The sequence below is a fragment of the Cygnus olor genome, chromosome 4 (genome assembly GCF_009769625.2).
Source record: "Cygnus olor isolate bCygOlo1 chromosome 4, bCygOlo1.pri.v2, whole genome shotgun sequence".
In the NCBI taxonomy this organism is placed as follows: Eukaryota; Metazoa; Chordata; class Aves; order Anseriformes; family Anatidae; genus Cygnus; species Cygnus olor.
The window spans coordinates 14,976,268-15,001,006 of NC_049172.1; the positions used below are offsets into that span (position 1 = coordinate 14,976,268).

Here is a 24,739-nt window from a genome sequence, read left to right on the forward strand (position 1 = left end):
TCCTTTTAAAAGTTTCAACACAACCGATGGAACAGTTAGCAGATTTCACTGGGGACGTCCTTGAAACCACTCACTGCAACTTCCTTCATACATGTTTACAAATCAAACTCCTCAGCATCATGCAATTACCTGAGTTTTCAACGTTGCACCAACTACCATAAAATTCATTCTTAAATGATTTAGAAAGGCAAAGGAATCAAAACTGATTTGTATTATTTAACATTTATTGATACAAAACAGAAAAGTAATTTGTAGCCATCTATTTACAATTTACACTGGAGGAAGATCTCTTAAGATCAATGAAACTATGTGCTTCCAATACAGGTATATTTCCAGTTGGATGGTAGTTAACAGTGTTCTTCAGAACTCGCTCGCATTAGATGATCAACTTGCAGGTGAACTTATGGGGAAGAGGGCTCGGGCTCCAACAACGTGCTTGTTACAATTGGTCTGAAATGAAAAAAAAAAATAGAAATTAGGTCATCCAGATGAATGCAACATTCAGTTAAAAACCACAACAAAACCTCTGTGCCATAATGCTAGGCAGTAACTGCTCAGTAAAGTGGAATGACTGCAAATTGTATTCAAAGCAGCCACGTACTCCAGTGGCGGATCAATAAAAATATTGGTATAATTTCAATTATGATTTTCAAAAGAGCACATTAGCATAATTTAGCTAAACAAGGTACTCTAACAATTGTGTTCCTCTGTACAAAGTTTGGAGTTGTCAAAGCCACACTCGGTTGCAACACTGACATTTGTGCTACAGATTTGTTTTATGCTACCAACGTTACGAAATGCTGCATTTTGTGCAGGACCGAGAGCCCTCAGTAGTAAACATACAAGCAAGTTTCATGCTATTTTTATAAAAACCTTGTGTATATTTTAATTCGTTTCTGCTAGTATTTCGGCAAATGGTCCACAGCCCACCATTTACAGCCCCAAGGCCACACAGAGCTGCTGACAGCAGGGAGGAATCCATGAATTAAGACTGTTGCTAACTGAGAGAACCAAGTCTGACACAGCTCACCAAGTGACGCCGTAAACTGCTCTCTTCTCTGCCCTCCTGACAAGGTAGGTGGTACCACCAGACTCACAGCTTTGGAACAGAAGGTAGCTTACGACACCATAACCATCATCCTCTACCAGGCAGGACAGAGAAGTGCTGAAAGTTATGACTGATGAAGAAGATTCAACAGTTGATCAAGCAGAACCAGAGGGATGCACATAAACTCCCTTCCCCCTTAAATGAACTTTCATCTCCTGCTCTCTTCTGTATCCCTTGACCTCTCTGTGGCAGCCAGTGACAAGAACCAGGATGCCAGGTGCGCACACAAGTGCTCACAGGTGTACCTTGTACCTATGCTGGTGATCCTGAAGAGCCATGACAGTCTTCCATCTTAGTCCAGGCTCCTCCTCAGACCCCACAGAAGTCTCAGCAGCCAGGAAGATGCCTTTCTCCTGGCGTTTACCAGAAAAGCCAGGCAGCAGCGGGGTGTGAGAGGGCATGTGTGCACACACCAGATCTCCGTGCCAAAACCAGCCGGTGCCAAATGGCATCGCCCCTGGCGACAGGAATGAAGATGTAAGAGCAGGTGAATGCCTGGATGAGCCTGCCAATACAAAGTCAGGGCATGGCATGGTGCCTAGGTGATGGCAGAGTCACAGACAGATTTTGCCAAGGCAAAAGGTCAGCAGCATGATGAATTAGTGCTGCGAGAGGTATCGGAAGCACGCTTTGATGCTCTCTTAAGTTTGGCCAGGTGGAATGGCATTGGAAAGGATTCTTTTGGCACTGCAGAGCCAGCCTCAACACAGGGATGAGGCTCAAGGACAACCACGTGAGCCTGAAATGGCGGACAATGATAACAAACACCCTGCCAGCGACAGCCTAAACTGACCTTTCTTGGTATTAAAACTACACAGGTCTTTAAAAGAACAGAGGCCAAAGGAAGCTTTGCATCACTTCTCTAAGCAAGAAAATCGGGAGCTTTGCCAGGCCTTGTACAAAGCTTGAAGAAGAGGTAGCAGAGGAACTTTCAGGCACAAGAACACTTCTGAAATAATTCAAATACCTGGGAATAATTCAAATACCTGGAACTAAGTTAAACAACTGATACAGTCATTGTAAGCACCACTAAGACAAAAAAAAAAAAAAAAAACTTTGTAGAAAGTTTTAAACTTTTTAAATTTTTAGTTTTTTGTTGTTTTTTTTGTTTTGTTTTTGTTTTTAATTTTAAAGTTTTAAACTTTTAAAAACTTTGTATTTAAAAAAAATAATCCTTTAGAAATTACTATAGGCTGCAAGACAAAAAAAAGAAGGAAGAGAACATTCAAACTTGATACAGTGCACCACACTGGCAAGTATGTGCATATGGACTTCTATGAAGAAAATAAAATTATGATCAACACTTGTCATACATGGAGACCCCTTCTTTGCAATTTCTAGAATAATTCCAATTCCAGAAAAGGGTGGGGGGGGTGGAACTGGATATTTAAGCAAGTTTAGTCCACGCATGCATCCAGTTAGTTAAAAATGGTTTTGTACTTCATCAACATACAGAGTTCCTGTGAGATGGGCAAGGACAGGTGGAAGAGTGAGGCATGCACCTCATTTACAACCCTTAGCATCTTGCCAGAGATGAGCATTGCAGCAAAACAAATGCAAGCTTAAAACACCCTTCAGAAAAGGAGCTAAATTATTTTCAGTACAAACAGTATTGCTATGATAGCTCCCCTCTCTTTTTGCCATCAAGAAACACAAGTATGTCATGCAGTGTGGGTGTAGGACGTAAGCAACAGAAGCCATTTCATGACAAGGTAATGATTTCTGTGAACTTAAGTGGGGTTAGCAACCAAACATAATGAAGCTATTCCAAATTCTGATGAGATAATCCACTCAAAGTAATTTGTTTGAAAGGTTAAACAGGAAGCTAAGATGGGACTCGGTACACCACAAAATGAAGAGGCAAAAACCCTGCACATTCAGCGCTGCTTTGTCTTCAAAACATAGTCATTTTTTTCACCAGCTAAAATGCTGCTCAAGTCTGGCAGCATTTTAATTTCTTCCTGCAGCAACCCCTGTATTTAAGTTACCTTAAGAGTAAGCTTAAGCTTAGTTGCTTAAAAAGCAAATGTCTGCTTCTAACATGAAGAAAATCAGCCATACTAGAAGTCAGAGAGTTTTTGCTGGATGCAGAAAGGCCTCTGCAATTATCACTTAATTGTCCTTCATGGGCCAATACCAGGAGTCTCATACTTTCCCTTAAGGTTGATCCCTCCTTCAGCACTTTTTCTTAACTGGCTACTTAATTAGTCTTCCTTCCCGGGCTTAATTGTAAATTTGTTTTGATTAATTAGCCTCAGAGCTGACTTGGCACTTACTGAAATATAAGAGAAGTGCTTAGTTTCTTCTGCTTATAGCCTACTGTATCCTAGGGGAACCCCTGCTTTGTCAGCAATAAAATTTCAAGTTCAGATTGTGGGGAAAAAAATCAGAATTAACTTTTATTTCTTTTAATTGCCCCCTCTGTACTCCAACACAAAAGTGACGATAACAAAGAAAGGGTAAGATTCAGTAAGTTCAGGCGTATTGTCCAGTGGATTTTATATCACGCTCATGAATTTCATCTTGCAATTTTAGATAAGATGACTTAATGCTAAATGCAAGTGATCTCGAATCCCAAACCAAGAGCGTAAGTTGCTGGCACAGAGCCGTGTTCTGATGGCACCAGGAAGGTTTTTCTCTACCCTTCAGAAAAGTCAAGTTCAATAACATGGAAGGGCAGAACATAACTGAAAACCCTTTACAGAGTCCTAGTCAAGCCAGGCTGCAACACCTTTGGACACCAGGACACTACCTGCCAAGTAGCACGGCTCTTCATTACGTTTACACCTCTCTCATCACTCCTCTCCCTCTTTACAGCATATCGATTCCAGAAGACACCCACGCGGTGGCACCACGTATCAGATATCTTGATCCATTCTCGTGTTAGCTAGTGATGCTGGAAGCACAAGAAAAGGCAGCTTCGAACATCCCAAACATGAGAAAACAATGAGCTAAGTAACACGCGTTGTCAGCTTGCAAAGTTTTGGTAACTGGGAGGGTGGGGGGGGGGACACTATGGGGAGAGAGCCCTCCTCTACAGGGACCTGCTGCTGGCCAAATCTGAGCCCATCAGTGACACTGGTAGCATCTAAACAGTTCTTAAAAAAAAAAAAAAGTAAAAAGATAAAATAAGATGAAAAAGTGCTGTGCAGCAGCCGGGGGGAAGAGAATCAAGACAGAGGCGAGAGAAACAGCCCTGCAGTCAGTGCAGGAGGAGCTGCTTCAGGCGCCCAAGCAGAGGTTTCCCTGCAGCTTATGCAGGAGCAGATATACGTACACACTGAAGCCCACAGAGGACCCCACGCTACAGCAGGTGGACGTGCTCCGAAGGAAGCTGCAGCTCATGGAGACCCACCCTAGGAGCAGGCTCCTGGCAAATAACTAACCCGTGGTGAGGAGAAGGCACCTGGCAGAGACTGAGGTCCTTGGGGGATCCATGCTGGAGCAGTTCTTGGAGAACTGCATCCCATGTTGTCTTGCCAAGGGGGACCGAGAGAATGGCTGGGCTGGCAGCTGGCCACGGGTCATCCCACCACACTACCCATTTAATAAACTTCCCCCATAGCTGTCAAGAGCATTACAATTCTTCAGTTTCCAAATTTAGAAGGCCTTACCTATCGAGCTTCAAAGAGAAGTTAAAAATCTTACTTGGGACATAAATATCTTGAACACTTTCAGATTTGCATCTCAATTCAATAGACTGAGGAAGTAAACACTTTGCTTCCTTAGGCTTATTTCATTTGTTGCCTGTCTGGTGCTCCAAATAAGAAAAGACTGCAGAAATGCAAAGCAAATGTAGTTTTACAATGTTTTGTGTGCCTTTACTTGGGCCCAGCAGTTGAAGTGAAGAACAAAAAAAGAACACAAGCTTTGTGTGTGGGCTCAAGAACACAGAGCAGCCCTGCAGGCACCCCTTTAACGTATTTGTTCCCTAATATTCAGCAGCCAATTATTTTGACAACTATTTGTTTTAGTCTTAAGACTGGACCACAGGAGTTAGTTTGGTTGTAAAATCCTAAAGGATGCTTTTCCTTACAACCAGAGAAATGTATTGTGAAGAGAGCTCTTCTGTCTGAATTTAAGAACACCCATGAAGTGACAGGATATTCTTTAGAGCAAGTGTACTGTCTTGGAAACACTAAGGTGCTCGGTTACAGCAGCTGTCAATACCATGTAAGAAGCATGTTCCATACTCTTCAGTCAGATGTATTATCTGCAATCAATCACTGCTTAAAGTAAATTTTGTATTACAATACACATCATGCAGCAGAGTCTGCGTCAGTAGAAATGCAAGAAAATATTCCTTCGTGTTGAAATGCCTTTTCAGCTGTCACGAAAATGAGGAAATAGCTTTTTCGGTTTATTGCATTTCCCAAACATTAATTCAAAATCATCTGCAGATAACTAATTCAGCTGCATACTTGAAAAATAGAAGGAATTGTGTATGTGCTTCAAGAGTTTGTTTTATTGGCGCTGTTTATTTTTCTGTAATTACTCAGCTCATATTCTGCTATCTTATGTTTACTAAGGTGTACAAAATATGTGTACACATCTGACAGTTTTGCAATTGTTCTCCTGCATTCTTCTTTAAACAACAACAAACTTTTTGTTCAGTAAGACAGAAAGAGCTTTCTAGCAAAACAAAAACTCCAAAAAGTTAGATTTTTCAAAGGAACCTACTAACCAGTAACGTCATTTTTTCTCAGATGAGGCCAAAGCCTAGAGAAGTCTGACTTTACCATTGTGGTGGGTCACTGTCAGTTAAGCCCCTTAAAGTATGCTTCTAGTTGTTATCACATCACCTACCACAGGACGCGTGTACCTACTAACATCATGTTGATGAAATACTTGACTCTGCTTTTGCCTTCAGCTCTTTCAATTACTGTTGACAGAAACCAATGAATTAATGTACTAAAACAGAGGTTTCCTCCAGGAACAGTGCAGTACCACAATGGCAGCAGAGAAAGGCCACGTCTCTTTCCTGATGACAATCCCACCTTCACCTCACAGCAGGTAACACCGGCTAACAATTTCAGCCTAGCTTAGTAATTACAAACCTGCCTCAGATCTCTACTACTGTTAGACACGATGTTCTGTATTCTGCTGTAAGTAGATGAAAAGTTGTGTCATCTGAGCTGAATATTTAAGCCATTAGTCTATGAAACAATCTAAACACTGTTAAAAGCTTCAACATGGAAATAAATAACATCGGAGAAACCCTAAGAATACGTATTTAAGCAACAGACCACAATATGTTCTGCATGGGCTATTATCTTAGCATTTTACCAACTGCAGGTGATTTTGCCACAGATCTATTCAAAATCATCACAGTAGCCAGTGGAAGTTGATTATTCAACAGAAGCAAAATGTGATGATAAAAAGAATCACTCACTGACAGGAAGAAGAATGTTAAAATCTCAGATTTCAGAGAAGACTTTTTTTTTTTCAATATCCCTTTTGGTAAGGGAAAAAATTAGACTGCCACAGGTTACCCACAACTACTAGTAGCCTGATAAACACAAAAGTGTAGGAAGCAGGAGCCATAGCAAGAACAGGCCATAGGTGAAACATCACCTTTTTCTTCCAACAACCAATTCTCATTTGCCACACTGCACAACTCAGCACCCACTGGAGTCCTGGAATACAAACAGGACTTTTCAGCTCACGTTGTAAATTCTCCTGCTCTGTACTCACACTACACGTGTCAGGTTAAATGAAAATATGCAATCCAGACAAAGGGTGAATGATCTAGCTCACCTCAGTTCCTGCCGCACACCAGTATTTTTAAAAACAACTTTGAGTGAGAGGCTGCAACTAGTACAACTTACATGCTGACCGAATGAACTTCGCAAGGTTCTGTGCCAAATCCTAATGTTAACGGAAATCTATTTACATTTCCTTGCAACAGAGTTCAAATGAATTTATCGCCATTTGTAACATACTCCTCCCCCATTCAAAAGCCAAAGCCTACTGGGTACAGATGCCAGGGAACGACAAACAGCTATGCTTGAAGCGCCTTCTAATGGCAAATGGTGGAATTGTTTCTATTAGATAAGATTAAGAACGTCGTACATTTAATAAATTTCAATTCTGTCCCTCCTTTCCAAAACAAGTTATTTTTTCCTAAACTACAGAATTTTGGAGTCACTTAAACTATTTTAAGAAATCAAGTTCTGTTTTCACCGCAGATTTAAAGGAACTTTATACTGAACTATCGCAGCAAAATACGTGTTATGCCACTATTTCTTATACTAGAAGTTGAGCTAACACTGCAAAAGACAAGACAAAATGCATAACCGATTAGGCAAGTACTTCACCAAAACTTTACAAACTGAAAGCAACATCCTAGACACAACGCCATGCCTGACATAACTGACTTTTGCTACTCAAAAGGAGAAAATCAAGTATTTTGAGATGTAGTTCAATTACGAAACATTCTCTGCAAATTATACTGGACACTTCACACAATAAATCAACTAGCCAGGAAGCAACCAAACTATCTAGCCTAAAAAATTACTTTTTTTTTTTTAAACCAAACCCACAGTTTTCTGTTGACTCTCTCAGGCACAGAATTAGGAAAAGCGAAGAGGCATTTGCAGCATTCTGACCTCAAACCTGCACTTGAACATCTGACACTTCCCAATCTGTATCAGGAAGCGGTCTGAACATATTACTTCTGCTTAAGAAAACATCCAGAAAGATGGATTTCTCATCAGTTACTCAAGACCTAAAAAAAGCCCACTCAAAAACCTTGTTGACAAGTTGCAATGTAGCGCAGTGGGGAAGATGACAATAAGGGCAATGCACTGCTTCCACCTGAACCTACCAAACCAGAAGGTATTCCTGAACAGCAGCAGGCTGCCCTGAGCTCTGTAACAACACACAGCCACACTTTCCTTTAGGGCCATCATCTCCGTAGTCCATACGTGTTCACCAGACCCTTAACAAAGCACCCACTCTCAGCAGTCAGGTAATGCACAACACAACTTGCAGGGTATCTTCCTTCTGAACTCCCTGGCCTCTAACACAATGGAAAAGTGGTTGCTTTCTTTCAGCTGGAGCTGATGAGCTCTTGGGCTCAGAGATCATTGCATCCATGTCCTGACTGCTGGGAGACATGCTTGGGAGAGGAGCACAGGATTTTTGGTCTAATGCTAGCCTGTACTGTTTACCAAGTGGCAAACTTCCAGATCTCTGTGGGCCTGCCTAAAGAGTTGAAAGACTTACAAACGGAGCATTTTACTGGGTGGGATTCCCTGAAGCAGTGGAGACAGCATGAGTGCCCATCTGGTTGCTGGCAAGGCTCCAACAGAGGGATAATATTTGAATCTCACTGACCTTCAAGAGACCAACCAAGCCCAAAAGTTGCAAAAAGCCACCGACATCAAATTATTATCAGTTCTAACTAAATGACTTGTAGGAAAAATAATTTTAAACCACTTACAAAATTTGAGGCTGAGGGGAATAAACGAATGCTCTTCCCTGCAATCTGAACTTTGACTGCAAATAGTTTTTCCTCAAGAGGATGAACTGAATGGCAATTGGCACGCTCCTGGAATCATCTTAGAGTTCAGTGTGACCTAGCCACGCATACAAAGATGTCGCGTAACTTCACTAATTACATACAAGGTCATGAACTAATTATAGGAACCACTGCTTGAAAGAGAAAAATTGAAGGAAAGTGTATTACCTAAAATTCCCCAACCTAAAGCATCTCTCACATAGTAATTGTAGTCTCAGTGTCCAAGTGCTTTCACAGACACGGAGTTAGTTCTCAGCTGAAAGTTTCTTATGGGTAACGCTAAAGCCAATTCTCCTTTCCTACTTTAATTTGTACTCTAGATTTAGCATAAAGATCATGGCCAAGACTGCTTACAAGGTCAACGCTCAATCCTCAAGTATTCAGCCCTTAAAAAGTTTTCAATTCCAGTTCAATTTTCCATATCTTTTCCTTTTCTGGAACAGCAGTGACCACTCAGAGAAAGCACCCTACCAGAGTAGCTGTAGTTTATCCTTATGTTCAGCCAGAAGGAACCTTGAAGAGCTTGAGAGACAAATGTTATGTATACCATCTGCTGTCTAGACTTGGCTTCTGGAGTTTACAGTATCATTACAATTTTCCCAAAGGTCCTCATTATTATTCAGAAACACATCAATCAAAACAAAAGGCAATATTAAAGTAACACATTTAGCAATGACCTATTGCCATTACACAAAATAAAGCTACTGAAACGTTCAGAGCTCCATATAAAAGATAAAACCGATAAGCTCCTAGATAAAACCATCCATTTTACAATACAAATTTTAGGCACTAATCATACATCTGGTAGACAAGGAAGAAACTGCTGTCATTAACATATTAGAAGAGTGCTGGACCCTAGCACGCAAGAATTCCAGTAATTGTTGTCTAGGAGACAGGCTGCTGGAGTGCAGACAGCATGGTTCTACATTTAAACGGAGATTATTCTGAGAGGCAGACGTTGAGTCTAACAGATGTTAGTTGAAGATGTCAAAATTAATTTAAGTGTTAAGCATTTGGGGGGAGATTAGGCATAAAAGTACAATTTGGAACAACAATACGTTTTTCCAACAAATTTTTAAGTATCTCTTCCTGTCTCTGGATGACAAATGCCCGATACAGAGTGAGGCCCTTCACTGGGTCACTGCAGTTTGACAGTAAACTTGTGAGTTGTTTTTGTAGCTCTTTCTATGTTGATTTTACCAGCTCTGTCTTAGTTTGTGAAGTTAAGCTGGGCACAAACAAACACACTTCTTATGCGGGGGGAAAAAAAAAAATCAGAAAGTACAAAAGCATGAGAAGTATTTCAAGCAAACTTTTTTGGAGAAAGTTCTTCACACCTGTCGTTTTTGAACTGCGTGAAAAGGAGAACACTTTCTTCGTTCAGAAGATTACGGATGTTATATTGATTTCCTATAAATAAAAGCAGAAAAAGTTTTCTTTAGAAGCCACTAGCAATCTTTGAAGTCCTATTTGGCTTCAACTCAGTATGTTTTTATTTCATATATTTAAAGAGAAGTAATATTAGCCCCAAATCTATGATGCCACTCTTCCAGGCACGTCACTGCATTTCAAAGTGGTAACAAGGAAGAAAACCTACAGCTAGCTTCATTTCTTTTAACCTGTGATAGGAAAAAAGCACATCTTCACCAAGACTTTTACCAAAGCCAAAGTAATTGGCTTAAACTCTCCACTCACAAAAGCCACAAGAAAACTTTAATGTGACTGAATTTATTTTAATTGTTGTGGACAATCTCATTAAGAACTGCACAAGGAAACTTATTTGCAAATCTTCACTTGGGATTTGCATACTAACGTGACCTCAAATACAGAGGCATCTAAGAGACACTGGATGTTGAGGAAGAGCAACTTTCTAACATTCACATATAGCCACACTTGATAAGATACAAAGAGATCTTCCACCACAACCTCTGCATCGCCCATCCACTCAGTACAGAAAGGCCATCAGGAAACAAGGACAAACGGAGAGGAATACAGATATCGAACTTTCACCAGTTAATACAATCTCCTTTACCCAAAATCAAACCATAAATCTGTCTCTGCTGACCCCTCAGCTTTTAAGATTAAAACCGACACTTTTACTGAAGTGTCAAGCATTAACTGAACAATGGTTGTTAAAACAGGATGCCATGGTGAAAAGCTGATAAAACAGTAAGAGTGGTAGATTGTCACTCCTTTAACACAGCCTCTTCACAAGCAAGTTGTACGTAAGTTCTCTACCACTTCATGAACAGTCTACTTTAGTACTACAAACTCTCCTGACTACTCCCTTATCCCGCTAAAGGGTAGCTTCTCATATGGATTTCATTCCACTTTCATCTCAGAAGAGCAAAATCAGTGGCGTTCTACAATTCTCAATGACCCATATGAGGTTACAACACTTTCAGCAGACAGGCCGCACCTTCTGCACTTCACGCACTGTGCAAAACGTGGTGAACTGATCCAAATGGATTTTCATTAATTTATGTAGGAAAAGATGGTGATGAAAACAATTATATTAACTACCACTATTTAAAGCTGTCCGCTGAAGTTTCCCTGACATCGTAGCTAGGGACAGAACTAGAATACCAAGAGAACTTCACTCTTGGAACCTGATTATGTTATCAAAAACTCTGAAGGAAACTCAGGTAAACAGGCTGTGTTTGTACCACTACAGTCCAAGGTTAGATCATCAGCCTGTGTCCAGTGTTGGGTCACACTCCCTTCTTCCTAACGCTGTCCTTTCCCATACTCTACTCCAACTCCTCTCTCCCAACCATTCACCTCAGTTGTGCTTTGTAGCCCACTAATTCAGTCTAATCCAATCCCCAAAAACTGATTTTAAAAACATGTGCTTACCTGCTGGAATATAGAAGAAGGCCCCCGAAGTCAGACAATATGATGTCTTATGCAAAGTAACAACAATTTTGCCATGGATAACATGGAAAGCCTTTAAAAAAAAAAGAGAGGGGTAGGGGTTCTAAGATCAGCAATGTTTCCTTTGCAAACATTTAAGAAAGTTATCCAAGAAAAAAAAAAACTTTGTTTTTGCATACACACTGCAAGATAGCAAAAAAACACTAACATAATAACATAACTAACATCATAAACTGAGCTGCAACTCCTTTTCCCCACCCCAGTTGAAACGTAAGACAGGCAACTTGTAGCAGGGGTGGGGGGGGAGGTATTTTTATTTAATCTTTCTATCTTGTCTGCACATGAAGCACACATGAACATACAGGTTTAATGTGAAAGAAAGCAGGGTACTGTGCATGCAAATTACCTCCAGCAAGTTTCTTTAGTTATAACTGCTTGATTTCACAACTGAAATTTATTTGTTTCCTGTATACATTTGTAGTTTAGGCAAAAAATATGACAAACCTGTCAACTTCATATGCTATTCTTAATCATTCTAAGATTCTCTGTTTAGATATAGATCATTAAATAAAAATAAATAAGGAAAAAGTGTACTTACTATTGTATCCATGTAGACAAATTGCTGTCCTTTTTCTTTAAGTGGCTTCAAGATTAATTTACCAGTGGAAAAAGTAGATGTATTCAGATTTTTATATATTTCTACCGATTCATCTTTGAAGAAACTCAAGTGACTGTTTCCAGTGTTAATACACTCTACAAGGAAAGTCCAGGAGATTAATGTCAATGCTAACACATAACCAAGTCTTGTTGTTAGCTCAGCAACTTTTTAAATTATATGCACCATGCATTGTTTCAGTGCAAAAACCCCACGAGCTAGACTTAATATTTAGCTGAAAAACAGGACATGTCACTCCCTTCCCCTTTTTGTGGCTCCCTCAGAATTTTCTCCAGAAAAGCAATGAATATTTTCACAGCTTACCCTTTTTATGCCCAAGGCAGCATGAACAATTTTCTTCCTCTATCAGTCTATATCTAAGAACTTACTACATTGTTTAGAAAGGTCCTTGGTTACATCCCCTCAACTTACCTTGAAGAACTTCCTGATTTGTTACTGGGTCCACTACAATGGTTGGCTTAGAAGTATCAGCCAGGGTGCAATTCAATTTTTTAGCTACCTCATTTTCTAATGAGAAAAAAAATACAGAGAAGTAATCACTACACAATTTAAAAACTTATGTAACCACAATTTCACACATAAGTAATTAAATTTCCTTCATTAAGCAACTAAACAGACTGAAATACACCTTCTCCAGAAAAAGGGAGCTAACCCATAACAGTTCTTTGAAAACGCAATTTTCACTGGAATTATTTCTCTGTGTGATCAGTAAATGGTCCCTAAAGCCTGAAGTATTTTCCAGGGCAATGCCAATAAGGTTGCCTATTAATGACAGTATTTACCCCAAAGTACCTTAACTTGAGAAGAACTTTTCCTGCAACAGATACTAAGAGGATATTAAGAGAGAATATAAAATACATGATGAACTAAGAAAAGTAAGTCTCTTCCTTTTACCTACTGCTGATGGGCATCAGGAAACTTATGAAAGAGTTCAAAAAGAGTAAGCACATGTTCAATTTTCTTTTTCTTGAGAGACACCATTACAGGAATCTCACTCTAAGTTGTAAATCAGAGAACTATTTCTAAAATAAAATGGAGTTTTCCAGAGAAGGCAATAGCTTAAGAGTTGATGACAATCTTATGCTTTTCGAAGAGAAAAGAGACACTGGAGAATTTTCAAGACAGAACAAATATCCCAAAGCTCTCTTGAAGAACTCTCTTAAGAGGACAAGTTTACCTCCACAGTGCACAGGAAATCTCTCTAAATGTAGTCAGAACAAGGCTGCCAAAGACAATCTATAGCACTTTATAGGCACTCATGTCTACTTAAACACTCCAACACTAAACTAAGACAGTCAGGGTTATGAGGAAAGTTACTGTTTGATATAGCATTGTTCCAAAAAAAAACATCTCTCTATAAAAAGAGGCAGTAATAGGTGCAACTCTACAGCACTAACCACAGGATTTTTATTGTATCATTAGAATTTAGAAATTTGTCCTAGAAATTCAACTCAGCTGATGGGCCTTGTACATATCACTTAAAAGTCAAGGATGCTAACAAAAGAGCATCTCTCAGGATGAATGTCTGTTAACCAGGATATCCATCGCATCTGGAGGCGCTTCAAACTAACCTAAAGCAGCGAATTCTTGTATGATACAGTGTGAATAGTCACTACCAGCTCAAGCTTACATGGACTGCAAATGACTTGCATAGAAACTTGAACCTTTGATGTGAGCACAACTTTTAACAGATTAGGATCCTGTCTCCATCAGCAGCCAAAAGCAGGCACCCCTCCCACCTCCAAAACTGCTGTTAATGGAGTAACGATGTTTCTACAGAATATTCTCCACCATGCAACTCACTTTTATTTAAGAGCTATTAACAATTAAGTCTTCCATGAATTTATCCAGTTCTCACATTGAATCTAAATATTTTTCTCCACAGTATTTTGTGGCACAGAGCACAGAGAACACAGGGAGAAGAGCCACCTTATTTTGTGTGAAAAACCCAGCTCCCACTATTTTCCTTTCACACATTCTAGCTCTTGTGTTAAAAAAAAAGCAGTAATTGCTTTCTATTTCCCTTCTCCACGCCATTTGTGATTTTATAGGCCTTTATCACACCTCTGCAGTCTTTTCATGGCTGAGGAGCCTTAGCCTACACACAGTTGTTTCTTGTACAGAAGTACTTCCGTGACATCAACAACTTTCTCTGAACCCTCTCTAGTCTTAGTACTTTCTTTTTGTGATAGGGAATCAAATTTACATGCAGCAGTCTAGAGCATCAGAAATTTGTACCAACAATCTCTGTTTTCTTCCTTATTCTTCCTCTAACAATTAGCTTATACCTGATTTGTTTTAGAACCACGTCAGGATCACACAGTATTTTCCTTGTTAACATTTATTTGCTCTAACATATATATAAAACACTGCAGTCACAAACAAAACCTCTAGTGAGTCCCATGCAGAAAGGTTCTTTAGCACCAAAATCTCTTCCAAAGAAAACAAAGAAAAAAATAATTTGTTTTTTTGGGCTCTGACCCTATCTCCCTTCTGAGCACTACCTACATACTTACCACATCCTGGCCTTAATGGCTGTAGCAAAGCTTCCTATTCCTGGATCTTTAAGTATATATTTGTATATAAGTATATATTGTATATTATATATATTATATAAGTATATATTGTATATTATATATAAGTATTGTATATAAGTATATATTGACTAATTTTACCCATTTTGTGCATTGTTCTTAAAGCTCCCCATTCACCAAACTCACAATGATTTTGTATTTAACATAAAACAGTTTAAAATATTGATACCAGATGCTGCATTTTCAGATGTGGTGCTACAGGTATCAGCAAGACAACCAGAAGCTCTTATACGTTAATTGTGCATTATGAAACTAAACACATTAGCCTCATTAACTAACGATCTGGTCAAGGGCTGAAGTACAGCTGATTTTCTTTAACCGCAGCTTTAAGAGCATTACAACACCTCTGGATCTGTCATGTGTCTCTTTGTTCCCAACCCAGAGAAGTTAAAAGTTTAAGGTCATACAGCATTGCTAGGGCTACAGTAAGCAACAGGTGTTTTTTTTTCCCCGCATCAGATCACACTAACGCATTTAATTCCAAAAGGATTTTCACTCAGAGAAACTGGACTTGTTACAAGAGAAAATCTTACAGCAATGGAGCATTCAATTAGTTTTCTGGTTGTTTTTTTTTTTTTTAAAGCATCAAAAGAATGAAAAAAAGTGTTTATACTTGTATAATTTCTTTTCTCCTTATGACGAATCTTCTTCTGTCTATTCTTCCTGCGAGGTTCTGTTTCTGGACACACTATTCCACTAATCGTCAGCCCTCCTGAAACAAAAGTTGAACAAAAAGTCACTAACACGATATTTATTTTACATGAATGAACATTTGCAGAAACTACAAGCATTTCAGTTTGGAATATATTTCCTTGATGCTGAAATTTTCAGATAGCTTTAGAAAGCCAGAACAAAACCAAAAAGCTTTTCATCATCAAGTATTTTGAAGTGCAGTACAACTTCAGACTTTTTGAAAAGAATCTGTTTCAGTCAAAGAACATTTCAGAAAGCCATGACACGAGAGTCAAGTTTTAAGACAAAATATCAATTTTAGGGACACAAAGAAATACTATTTTCAAGCAGACTGACTGATTAGGAAAATATCAGATTAGGCTAAGCCAACAGAAAAAAAATCCCTGAGAACAAGATGTACTTTATCATGTAGGTCATTTAACACTGAGACTGGATAAAATATTATTGTATCTGCTCTAGGAAGCAGTGTCCACACCAGGACAAATGCTCCAATGAATGATCCAATACATTGTCTTTTCCTGGTATCATACAGAATCTTTGATACAACAAACTTACTAGTACAAAGAAACCATGTTGTTCTTCCCTAAACAGTTAAGGCAAGTGTACATAACATGTTCTGCTGCTATTATTTCTATCTGAAACAGGAGTATCAAGAGAAAGATTACACTGAAAGATGACTAAATGGCTGGAGACTATAAATCATCTGCTTTTTTAAAATGCTTTCATGGCACAAGATCAAACCACGGATTTCCCTTTACTGCCCTATCAGAACAAAGGAGATAGGCATTTTGAAACAAATACCTGAAGGTCTCATCGTATAGTTTACACGCTCGCCTCGCCAATATTCCAGAGGTTTTAGTCGTATCCTTTTTGTCCGACGAACATTAGGTGTGTTGGAAGGCATTACTAATTTAAAGGATGAAACAATTCACAGTAAACATGAAAGAAAAAAAAATCAGAAATGGGAAACTTTAAATATTATCTCCTGCTGTTCAGGGAGTGAGCACTTCCCAGGGGTTATTTATATCACTTCCCAGCCGATATTTATACCAATTTCCTTTCATGACAGGAAATGGAATCAGGTCTTGCCAGAAGCCTTCTTTTGCATACATCATTATTTCCCTTTCCATTTTCTTAAACAGTCACCATGCTGACTGTAGATTTCATTCAATATACCTTACTGAATCACTGAGATACGGACATTAGCGGCTCAAGAACAAGAAGCAACAAACATTATAACTATGAAGAGAACCCCCTCGGCAAAGGCTGAGAACCCTCCTCAAATCTGATGGATTTCATTAGCAAAAGTGAAAAGGCTTCAAGTTGGTTATGGCAAGAGGAGAGTAACACAGAGCACCCAAGCAGACCCTACTCTTCCAGGTTCTACCCCTAACCCATCTCCAAGGTCTGGAAAAAGAACAATACTCTTCCCAACTGAAGACCCCACGCATTTCTAAGACTTCTCAGGTATGCATCTTCCAACTCATGTATTTCATAGTCTCAAATTTCAGTTTTTCTGAGCTACCATATATTTTAGTTTTTGTAAGGAATAACAAAACACCCCCTTAAGAGTTGAGAGCAAATTCATCAAGAATATTTAGATGCTAAAAATAAAAACAGTAAATTAAAAACAAGCCTTGTCTAAATTGTTTTTGAAGGTAGACAACTACATTGTTGTGAACCAAATAATAATAAAAGGAATAAAAAAAACACAAAAGCAGGTTAGTGTGGGATTACAATCCACTGCATGCCCATTGTGCCATCCTATCCTTCCGCAGGATCAACTCAGACCACCACAGAAGGCAGGTAGGTTATTTGCACCCTCAGTTACACTGTGCAAAACCAATTCAAACCCTCTTACTGCTCTCAATGAATAGTAAGCAGTGTCTTGACTCAGAAAAAGGTAAATGTGACGACTAAAAAGATAACTAAAATTATTAAAAAGATATTTTTTAAAAGAATTAAAAAGATCATTTTTGAATATAAAACAAAGAAACAGTATAGATTTCAAAAGTTAAAAAAAAAAAACAAAACAAAAACACCTTGAACACGGTTACATAGTACCCTAAAGAGGAACTAACAAATCTTACCTATGCTTAGTGTTTTCTTCCAGACTGTTTTCCAAATATTTTTCAACTTAAAATTAAGGGGTTTTAGGGCTCTACATTTGCATGAAGATGCTTTGTGAATTAACAAATGAACCCGTCGCTAGGTGTCTTCCTGTGTCTCCTTCAGCTAAATTTACACTGAGTTGGAAATGCTTTTGCATTTATACACTTACATTAAAGTATTTTAAAATAACCTTACCTATTTTACGTCTGCTTATCTTGTCTGACAAATTTCTTACTTGATAATGCAAGTCTTCAGAATCATCTGAAATTACATTCAAAAAACCATCACAAAGGCATTTACTACTCCTGACTTTTATTCGATATATCTGCTAGAAGAAGGATGTAATACAAGCAGAAGTCCCAATATCAGTGTTCCCACCAACATTTTTTCTTTAAAGATATACAAAAACCCAGGGTAGCTGAACTGTATATGTGGTTTCATATCAAGAATCAAGTAGACACGCAATTCTACTGATTGAAGTGCTAGGTTGTTCACCTTCACACCCCTCTAGTATAACTTTAGAACAAACTTATTACCAGAACACCCGCAAAACTAGATCTCTCAAAAAAGCACTGCATAAACTAAATACTATTTACAACTGGATCTAAAACTAAGGAAAAGAAGACTTTCTGCCCCCAGGATTCATATTCATTATGACACGATGTTCAACTTGCATAGGGAAACTACTTAGAGAACCAAAATATTTTAGGTGAACATGCCTTCATTACCTAGGGCCAGACACTTTGCTCTACAGCGGCCTGAAGTGATCCCATATAGTGCCACCACATGACAACGCACCAAATTGGTACAAACTGAACCTAAAGGATTTGTTCAGTGTTTCGGAAGGACAACTTTATCCTGGTAGGCTTGATGCCAAGCCACGCAGTGCTTGTCCTTCTACAGCCAGCACAACATGAGGCTGGCATATTGTATCATGTACTTGGGCAGAAATGGGATCGCAGCCAGTCCAATCTGCATTTCTTATTCTGAATAAACCAGAAGAGCAGAGATACAACAAAAATTACTGTACAACCTCAGCCTAAAAAGCTTATAAATAAAATGCAACAAAATACCAACTTTAAACATTACCTGAAGATTCATTATCCTGTTCACAACACTTACTTCTGGAAGTAAATTCATCACAATGTTCTAGAACAGGCCCACTTCAAGAAAAGAAAAAAAAAATACATCTGCTTCAATATGTTACATATCAAAGGAACATTACAGTAGTACAAGGAATACCAAATTTAAGTTGTTGTTTTTTTTTTCAGACCATGCAGTTTCTTTTTCTCCTTCTAAATGCCTTTCTGTAGTGATCAGACACTGAAGCAAAGGACTGCTAGTTAGAAATCACAGGTCTCTTTCATCAGCTGGTCCTCTACTCAGCCATCAGGCAGACAAACTAGTATTCACATCATCCCTCTAACCAGACCTCCTAAAAATCTCATGACTTTTCCTTTTTCCTCCCTCCCAGAAGGGACGGACCTTCTCCTCTCCTCTGTAGTGTTACCTTTCAAACAATTTTCTATAGACCATGATTATAAAAGTACTTTAAAGAAATCTTTTACATGCTTTGAGCAAAGGACAGTAACAAAGTTTATAATTTTAGCTAGATGTATTCTGCCATAAAGCCTTCCCCATAACACCGGGATGATTAACATATACGTGCACCTCCAGAGACTCTCCAGCAATCAAATCACTTTTAACAGGACTTGTCTTTATAGCCACAGCATAGTACGCCAACCTTGCCTCCTTCCCCATCTGAGGCTGCGTTGCATTGCCATTAAATAACACGCCAATAAAGTGCAACAGGTGAAAAGAGGTGTGCTCCACCCAAACTCCAAAAGGTGTGTTTGTTTCAATGCTTGATCAGCACGCCTATACCTTGTAGAATCACTTGGTCTAAAATGAAGTCTGCAGTAGGCTCACTTCAATCGAAATACTACAGTTTTCAGTAGAATTACAACGTAAGAATTTAATAAAGTCACAGCTTGCCACTTCTACTTGCTTTAAGGCGCCACTGCATGAAGGAGAAAGTATCTGCTTATCTATGTGCACAAACAAGAGTTTGGAGCATAGCTACTGTTCTGTACCCTACTTACCAGCAGCAACGCTACTAGTACAGTTGTTTTTAGCTTGAGAAGTGCTGATATTTCTGTTCAAAAATCACACGCTAATATGGAAGCAAGCCTCAAAGGAAAAAAAAATCCCAGAAGGCAAGAAACATTGTGACATCTTCATCATGACAAAAAAGAACAGTTCCATTAGTATGCTAACACAGTTAATAAGGTAACTCGAGCATGAATCATGATCCCTTTCTACTGGGTTCTATACTAGTGGAACACAGAGCACAGCAATTGCACCAGCATTGCACGGGGGGGATCGGGATTAAATACAAGTTTTACAGACAACACAGGACATTACCTTTCACAACTCATAACTTTCACAGCTGCAGAGGAATCTCTAGAAGAGAAACAATTATTATGTTTACTGTAAGCCATTAATTTTACTTACTGCAGGGAACCATACAAAAAGATTTTCAAAAAACAAAGTAATGCAAACCAAACAAAAAGCCCACAAACAACAAAAACCACACCAAACACTGCAGCTGCTACTCAATCTCAAAAGTACACTTCAAAAATTCTGAATTTAAGTTTCCTTAGGCAGAAGCAGACACTAGATTTGGAATCCACCTTTAATAGTAGGTTGCTAATTACACCACTTGGTTCCTCTAGTAGCTATTTAACCACTCTGAAACTGACACTTAGTTCAACTGCAATTACTGCTTAGAATTAACAAAATGTGTTTCATTATCTATCAAGTCATACCACATTTTTAAGGAATTAAATGAAAAGCTTACTGTAGTCTATGTTGTGCACTATGTTTTCTTTTGTTACTTTTTATTTTCGCATCTGATTGCTTGTGTTTTTTTCTTGCCACCTCGTGTGCAGAAGAGCTGTCAGAATCCGTTGTATTTTGAGGCTCAGTGTCCTCAGGGTTTGAGGAAACACCTTTATGGGTTCTGTGATTAATCTTTTTGAGTGTCTTTCCTGAAGACTTAACCAACGATCTTTTCTTTTCAGAATTTTTCTTTTCAGAATTCTGTATGCTGTCTGTGAGACGCTGCAGTAGCTCTGCAGCTTTTACAGGAGTTTTGTTATAAACACCACAGAGCGATTCCAATGCATGCAATACATTCTTAGGTTTTTCAGACAAAGCCAGCTTCTGAAGTACAGAATTCTCTAATTTCTGACGCAGAGGTGAGGTAAACATTTCATTCAATTCGACTGGTTCTCTTTCAAGCCCTTCTTCACTGGATTCACTATCAGAGCTCTCCCCTCTTTTTAACTGAGGCTTTTTATTACTACTTTTCTTTGCAGATTTTTTAAGCTTTTTCCTTTGACTTTCTGCCCGTTTCTTAGACAGCTTATCTTTTGATTCTTGAAGTTTCTGCTTAGCAGTGTGTTTCTTGTGAATTGAATGCAGAAAAGCTTTTGAAGCAGACTGCAGATACTTGGAAGACTTGAGATTCTCTTTTGGAGATGGCATCTGCTCTTCATGATGCTCAGCTGAGGGCATTGGTGAATCCTCATTTGGCATCACCCTTTTTTTATGTTCTTCATCATATCCTTCTGTGTCCGATCCACACAGTGACAACATCAGTTGCTCAGCTTCTGGTCCGCAGGACATCTTTCTGCGTCTTGGAGAGTCTTGATGAAGTGCATCCTTTTTAGATTTTCCTATCAATACATAAAACGCATTGACATGAATACCTTCTGTGCATAAAAACCTGAAGAAATGTGTTTACATCCAAAGACAAAAATAAACCAAAAGAATCATAAAAAAATGAAATACCACAAAAAGTTTTTTCCCTAGCACTTAAAGTAGGCCTTTCTCTAATCCATAGTATCTCCTGTATCTCTTAGCGGAGTAAGGACAGAAATGTCACATTCTATATCTGCTTTTGTTTTCAGTGCTTCCTCCTACAAAACCCTTCCGAAGTAATTCCTAAAAACTGAGCACTCAGTTTAAAGCACACATCTTAATCTGCTCTCTAGGGAGACAGGAGCAAAAGCTTTGTACCCATCTTCGTCTGCTCATAAGAAAAGGTAACACCGCTAACAGTTTTTAACCTCCTAACAGGAAAAGGTTAAAAAAAACAGTGAAGACATTCTGTCTCACTGCCTTATATATACCCAAACTTAACTGTGTACCTGAAATGCCAATTAGGACTCCAATTATTTCCCTTATCCTCATTTCCCAACAGACCAACACAAAAATATTCAGTACTACGATTTGGAAGAAGTCTGAAGACCAGGTAAACAACTTACCCACATGTGTACTGCTTTGCTTTTGAGATTTAAGTCCATTTCCTTCACCTTTAGAGGAGACTGGATCTGACTGTGACATTCCTTTGAAGTCATGTTGCACTCTGACATCCAAATTGTGCATTTTCTGTTCAGTAAATGCTTCAGCCTGTACCTTCCCAGTCTTGCCTTTCTTACCTTCTGTCTTTTCCTTTTCAGAGGACTGAGATTTCGTAACAGGGGTTGCAGAGCCATCTTTTTTGGACTTGTTATTCTTCTGGGGTATTGAAAACCAAGAATTAGAAGACAGACCATCTGATTCATCGATTAAAAACTCACATTCACTCTCTAGTTCTACGTCCTCATCTTTTACAACAGGAGGTGATGGTGGTGATATTGAGGCTGTATACCTAAAGAAAGGAGGGACAAAGTACTGACATCATTTGGGACGAAAAGGTGAGTCTCAATCTTGTAAATCTAGTGATGACTGCAGAACACACAAACATGCTACAGGACATTCCCATTATGAAGTCCATCGTTCATTACCCTCCATCTTCCAAAAGACCTGTTCTTCGTTGTTTCAGCTCAATATTCATACCTCATTATTTCTCAGGTGCTGGACAGTCAACTTCCTACCTAACCACTCCAATCTGTATTAGCTCTGAAAAAAGACTGCTGTGATCACTGCTAGCACTAGGCTGGGAGGGATAGAGGAACATCATCCAAGCAGCCAGCGATCAGGTTCGGAAAGCTAAAGCCCTTTCAGAATTACACTTGGCCAGGGACATCAAGGGCAACAAGAAAAGGTTCTGTAGGTATAGAAAGCTAGAAAGGGACTCTCTGTCAGAGATTTTAGTGATAGGACAAGGGGGAATGGCTTTAAACTAAAAGAGGGTAGGTTTAGATAAGATATAAAGAAGAAATTATCTGAGTGGTGAGGCACTGGCACAGGCTGCCCAGAGAAGCTGCAGATGCCCCATGCCTGCAGGTGCTCAAGGCCAGGCTGGATGGGGCTTTGAGCAGCCTGGTCTGGGTGGAGGTGGCAGGGGACTGGAACTGGAAGAGCTTTAAGGTCCTTCCCAACCCAACCCCTTCCGTGATTCTATGATTCTAACTTCAGAATCATTTAAGATTTTCCTGAATCCTCCAGTCTACCTAATTGAAACACCTCACACTCCATCTGAAACACTTTTCAATAGCTGCATACAGTTTTACTGGCAGACAAACGGCAATGCAACAAACGGCATGGTTAAATCCTAACAGGGGCATTAAATCCTCCCTGCGCAAAACATTCTAACAACTATTTAAATAAACCCTTTCTCAAGCTGGATTTTTCAGCAACAAATGACTACCCCAAAACATCCTCCCACACCATTTTTATAGGTAAAGGACATTGCTCCAGTACTTAGGACTGGATTGTTTTGTAAGCAAAGTGCATTTCATGTTAAGCCTCAAAACAAACCTTTTCCCAACTGTCCCTGTTGTTACAGCTGCTAAGAAAGCTGAAGAGAAAGACGACTTCCGCTTCCGTACAGATGACACAGTGGTACGTTCTGCTCTCTGTGTGAGAGTCTGCTCATCTCTCCCAGTTTGAGGTCCTTCCAAACCGACAACTTCTGCACGGCTCTTCACCACAGCAGGAGTATTTTGGTCATCAAAATGTAATCTAGGTATGCAAAACAGCGTTCAAATATGATGCTATAAATTGAGCGCACATTAAATTATCTTGTGGATGCACAGATGCTCCCATTTTCTCTTGCTGACAGCACCTCAGTTTTTATGAACAAGCTTTCATTTTGGAATTTGATGGAACATGCATTAGTGGGACCGCTCCCCAGGGTAGCGGGAAGTATTCGAATCGACAAAGCAACATGGGGTCAGCAAGGCAACGTGTGACTCTTGATCAAGGCAAGGGCTGCTCAACAAGACAAGTTCCTAGTTTTCGGAGAACGTAACTAGGAGAATCATTAGGGTTCCCAGACCCTTGGTACGCTCTCTTCCCAGAGGCACTTCATCATGCATCACTAGCACCACTGTCATTCCCTCCTCTCTGTGACGTCCCCCCAGAGATTCAGCCCTCCCAAAAAGTTGGGATAACCAGCTACTGCTGCAGCTGGGATTGAAAGTTTCTGAAGGGGAGATAATGACTACAACTGAACCTGTCCTACTTTAGGTAGTATTTGCATATTCAGAGCAAGAGGAAGGATGACTGTTCATCACTGCTTTAACAAAGTTTCTGTTACTTTTAATGTCAATGCTGTCAACAGGACACTACTGTGCACTGTAAATTCACTGAGAAGTCTAGAGACTATCCATCTGAGAAGCTGTTCATTTAGAGCACTGTACTGGGAAAAAAAAAAGAGTTCCAATTCATTCTGGAAGCCTTGGGTACTGCTCTTTTGGGAATTAATTCTTATCACCAGAATACCTTATAAAAAAAGAAAAAGATAATGATGCCCCTTCTAAGCCTAGAAATTGAACTTTTCCTCCAACCTGGAATTATTTGCTTGAGTTCAGAATAGAAACTCAGTGACTGAAACCACCATGCTAATTTACCCTAAAAGGTGAAAAAAACATTCAGTTCTACTTACATATGTACAGGAGAACTTTTTGCTTCCTCCACAAGGAGAGGTGATCCCAAAGCCCCGTTATCATCCTCAGGATCCACGAACTCAGCAGGGCTTTTGCATAGTGCTTCGGCATCTTTTAACGTGTCATGAGCCTCTCCTTTAGACAAAGGGCTCTCTGTTTTCTTAGAATCAGCTGCATAACCGTGTATTGCAGGCGTCAGGTAGGATTTGTGCAGCCCTCCTGCCACGTATAATAAATAGGTTTAGTTCTTCTACTCAAAAG

At 39.3% G+C, this 24,739-nt stretch overlaps 1 protein-coding gene across 3 annotated transcripts in view; it reads right to left on the reverse strand.

The window, feature by feature from the left end:
• Positions 1 to 203: 203 nt before the first annotated feature.
• The window catches only part of CENPC (centromere protein C), a 28,321-nt gene continuing 3,785 nt past the window's right edge, over positions 204 to 24,739 (reverse strand). Inside the window, exons 6-20 of one of the 3 annotated variants that reach the window (XR_005819291.1) lie at positions 24,478 to 24,697; positions 23,349 to 23,552; positions 21,911 to 22,296; positions 20,440 to 21,319; positions 20,004 to 20,042; positions 18,669 to 18,742; positions 17,775 to 17,840; positions 16,269 to 16,373; positions 15,388 to 15,486; positions 12,592 to 12,687; positions 12,103 to 12,257; positions 11,487 to 11,577; positions 9,968 to 10,040; positions 3,861 to 4,004; positions 204 to 450 (exon numbers count right to left, since the gene is read on the reverse strand). Coding sequence is in view for 2 of the 3 variants with exons in the window: in XM_040554957.1 (XP_040410891.1) it covers positions 402 to 450; positions 9,968 to 10,040; positions 11,487 to 11,577; positions 12,103 to 12,257; positions 12,592 to 12,687; positions 15,388 to 15,486; positions 16,269 to 16,373; positions 17,775 to 17,840; positions 18,669 to 18,742; positions 20,004 to 20,042; positions 20,440 to 21,319; positions 21,911 to 22,296; positions 23,349 to 23,552; positions 24,478 to 24,697 (2,537 nt within the window). In the remaining variant the exon portion in view is untranslated. The remainder of the gene's footprint in view (positions 451 to 3,860; positions 4,005 to 9,967; positions 10,041 to 11,486; positions 11,578 to 12,102; positions 12,258 to 12,591; positions 12,688 to 15,387; positions 15,487 to 16,268; positions 16,374 to 17,774; positions 17,841 to 18,668; positions 18,743 to 20,003; positions 20,043 to 20,439; positions 21,320 to 21,910; positions 22,297 to 23,348; positions 23,553 to 24,477; positions 24,698 to 24,739) is intronic. The other 2 variants (XM_040554957.1, XM_040554958.1) reach the window with 2 other exon arrangements.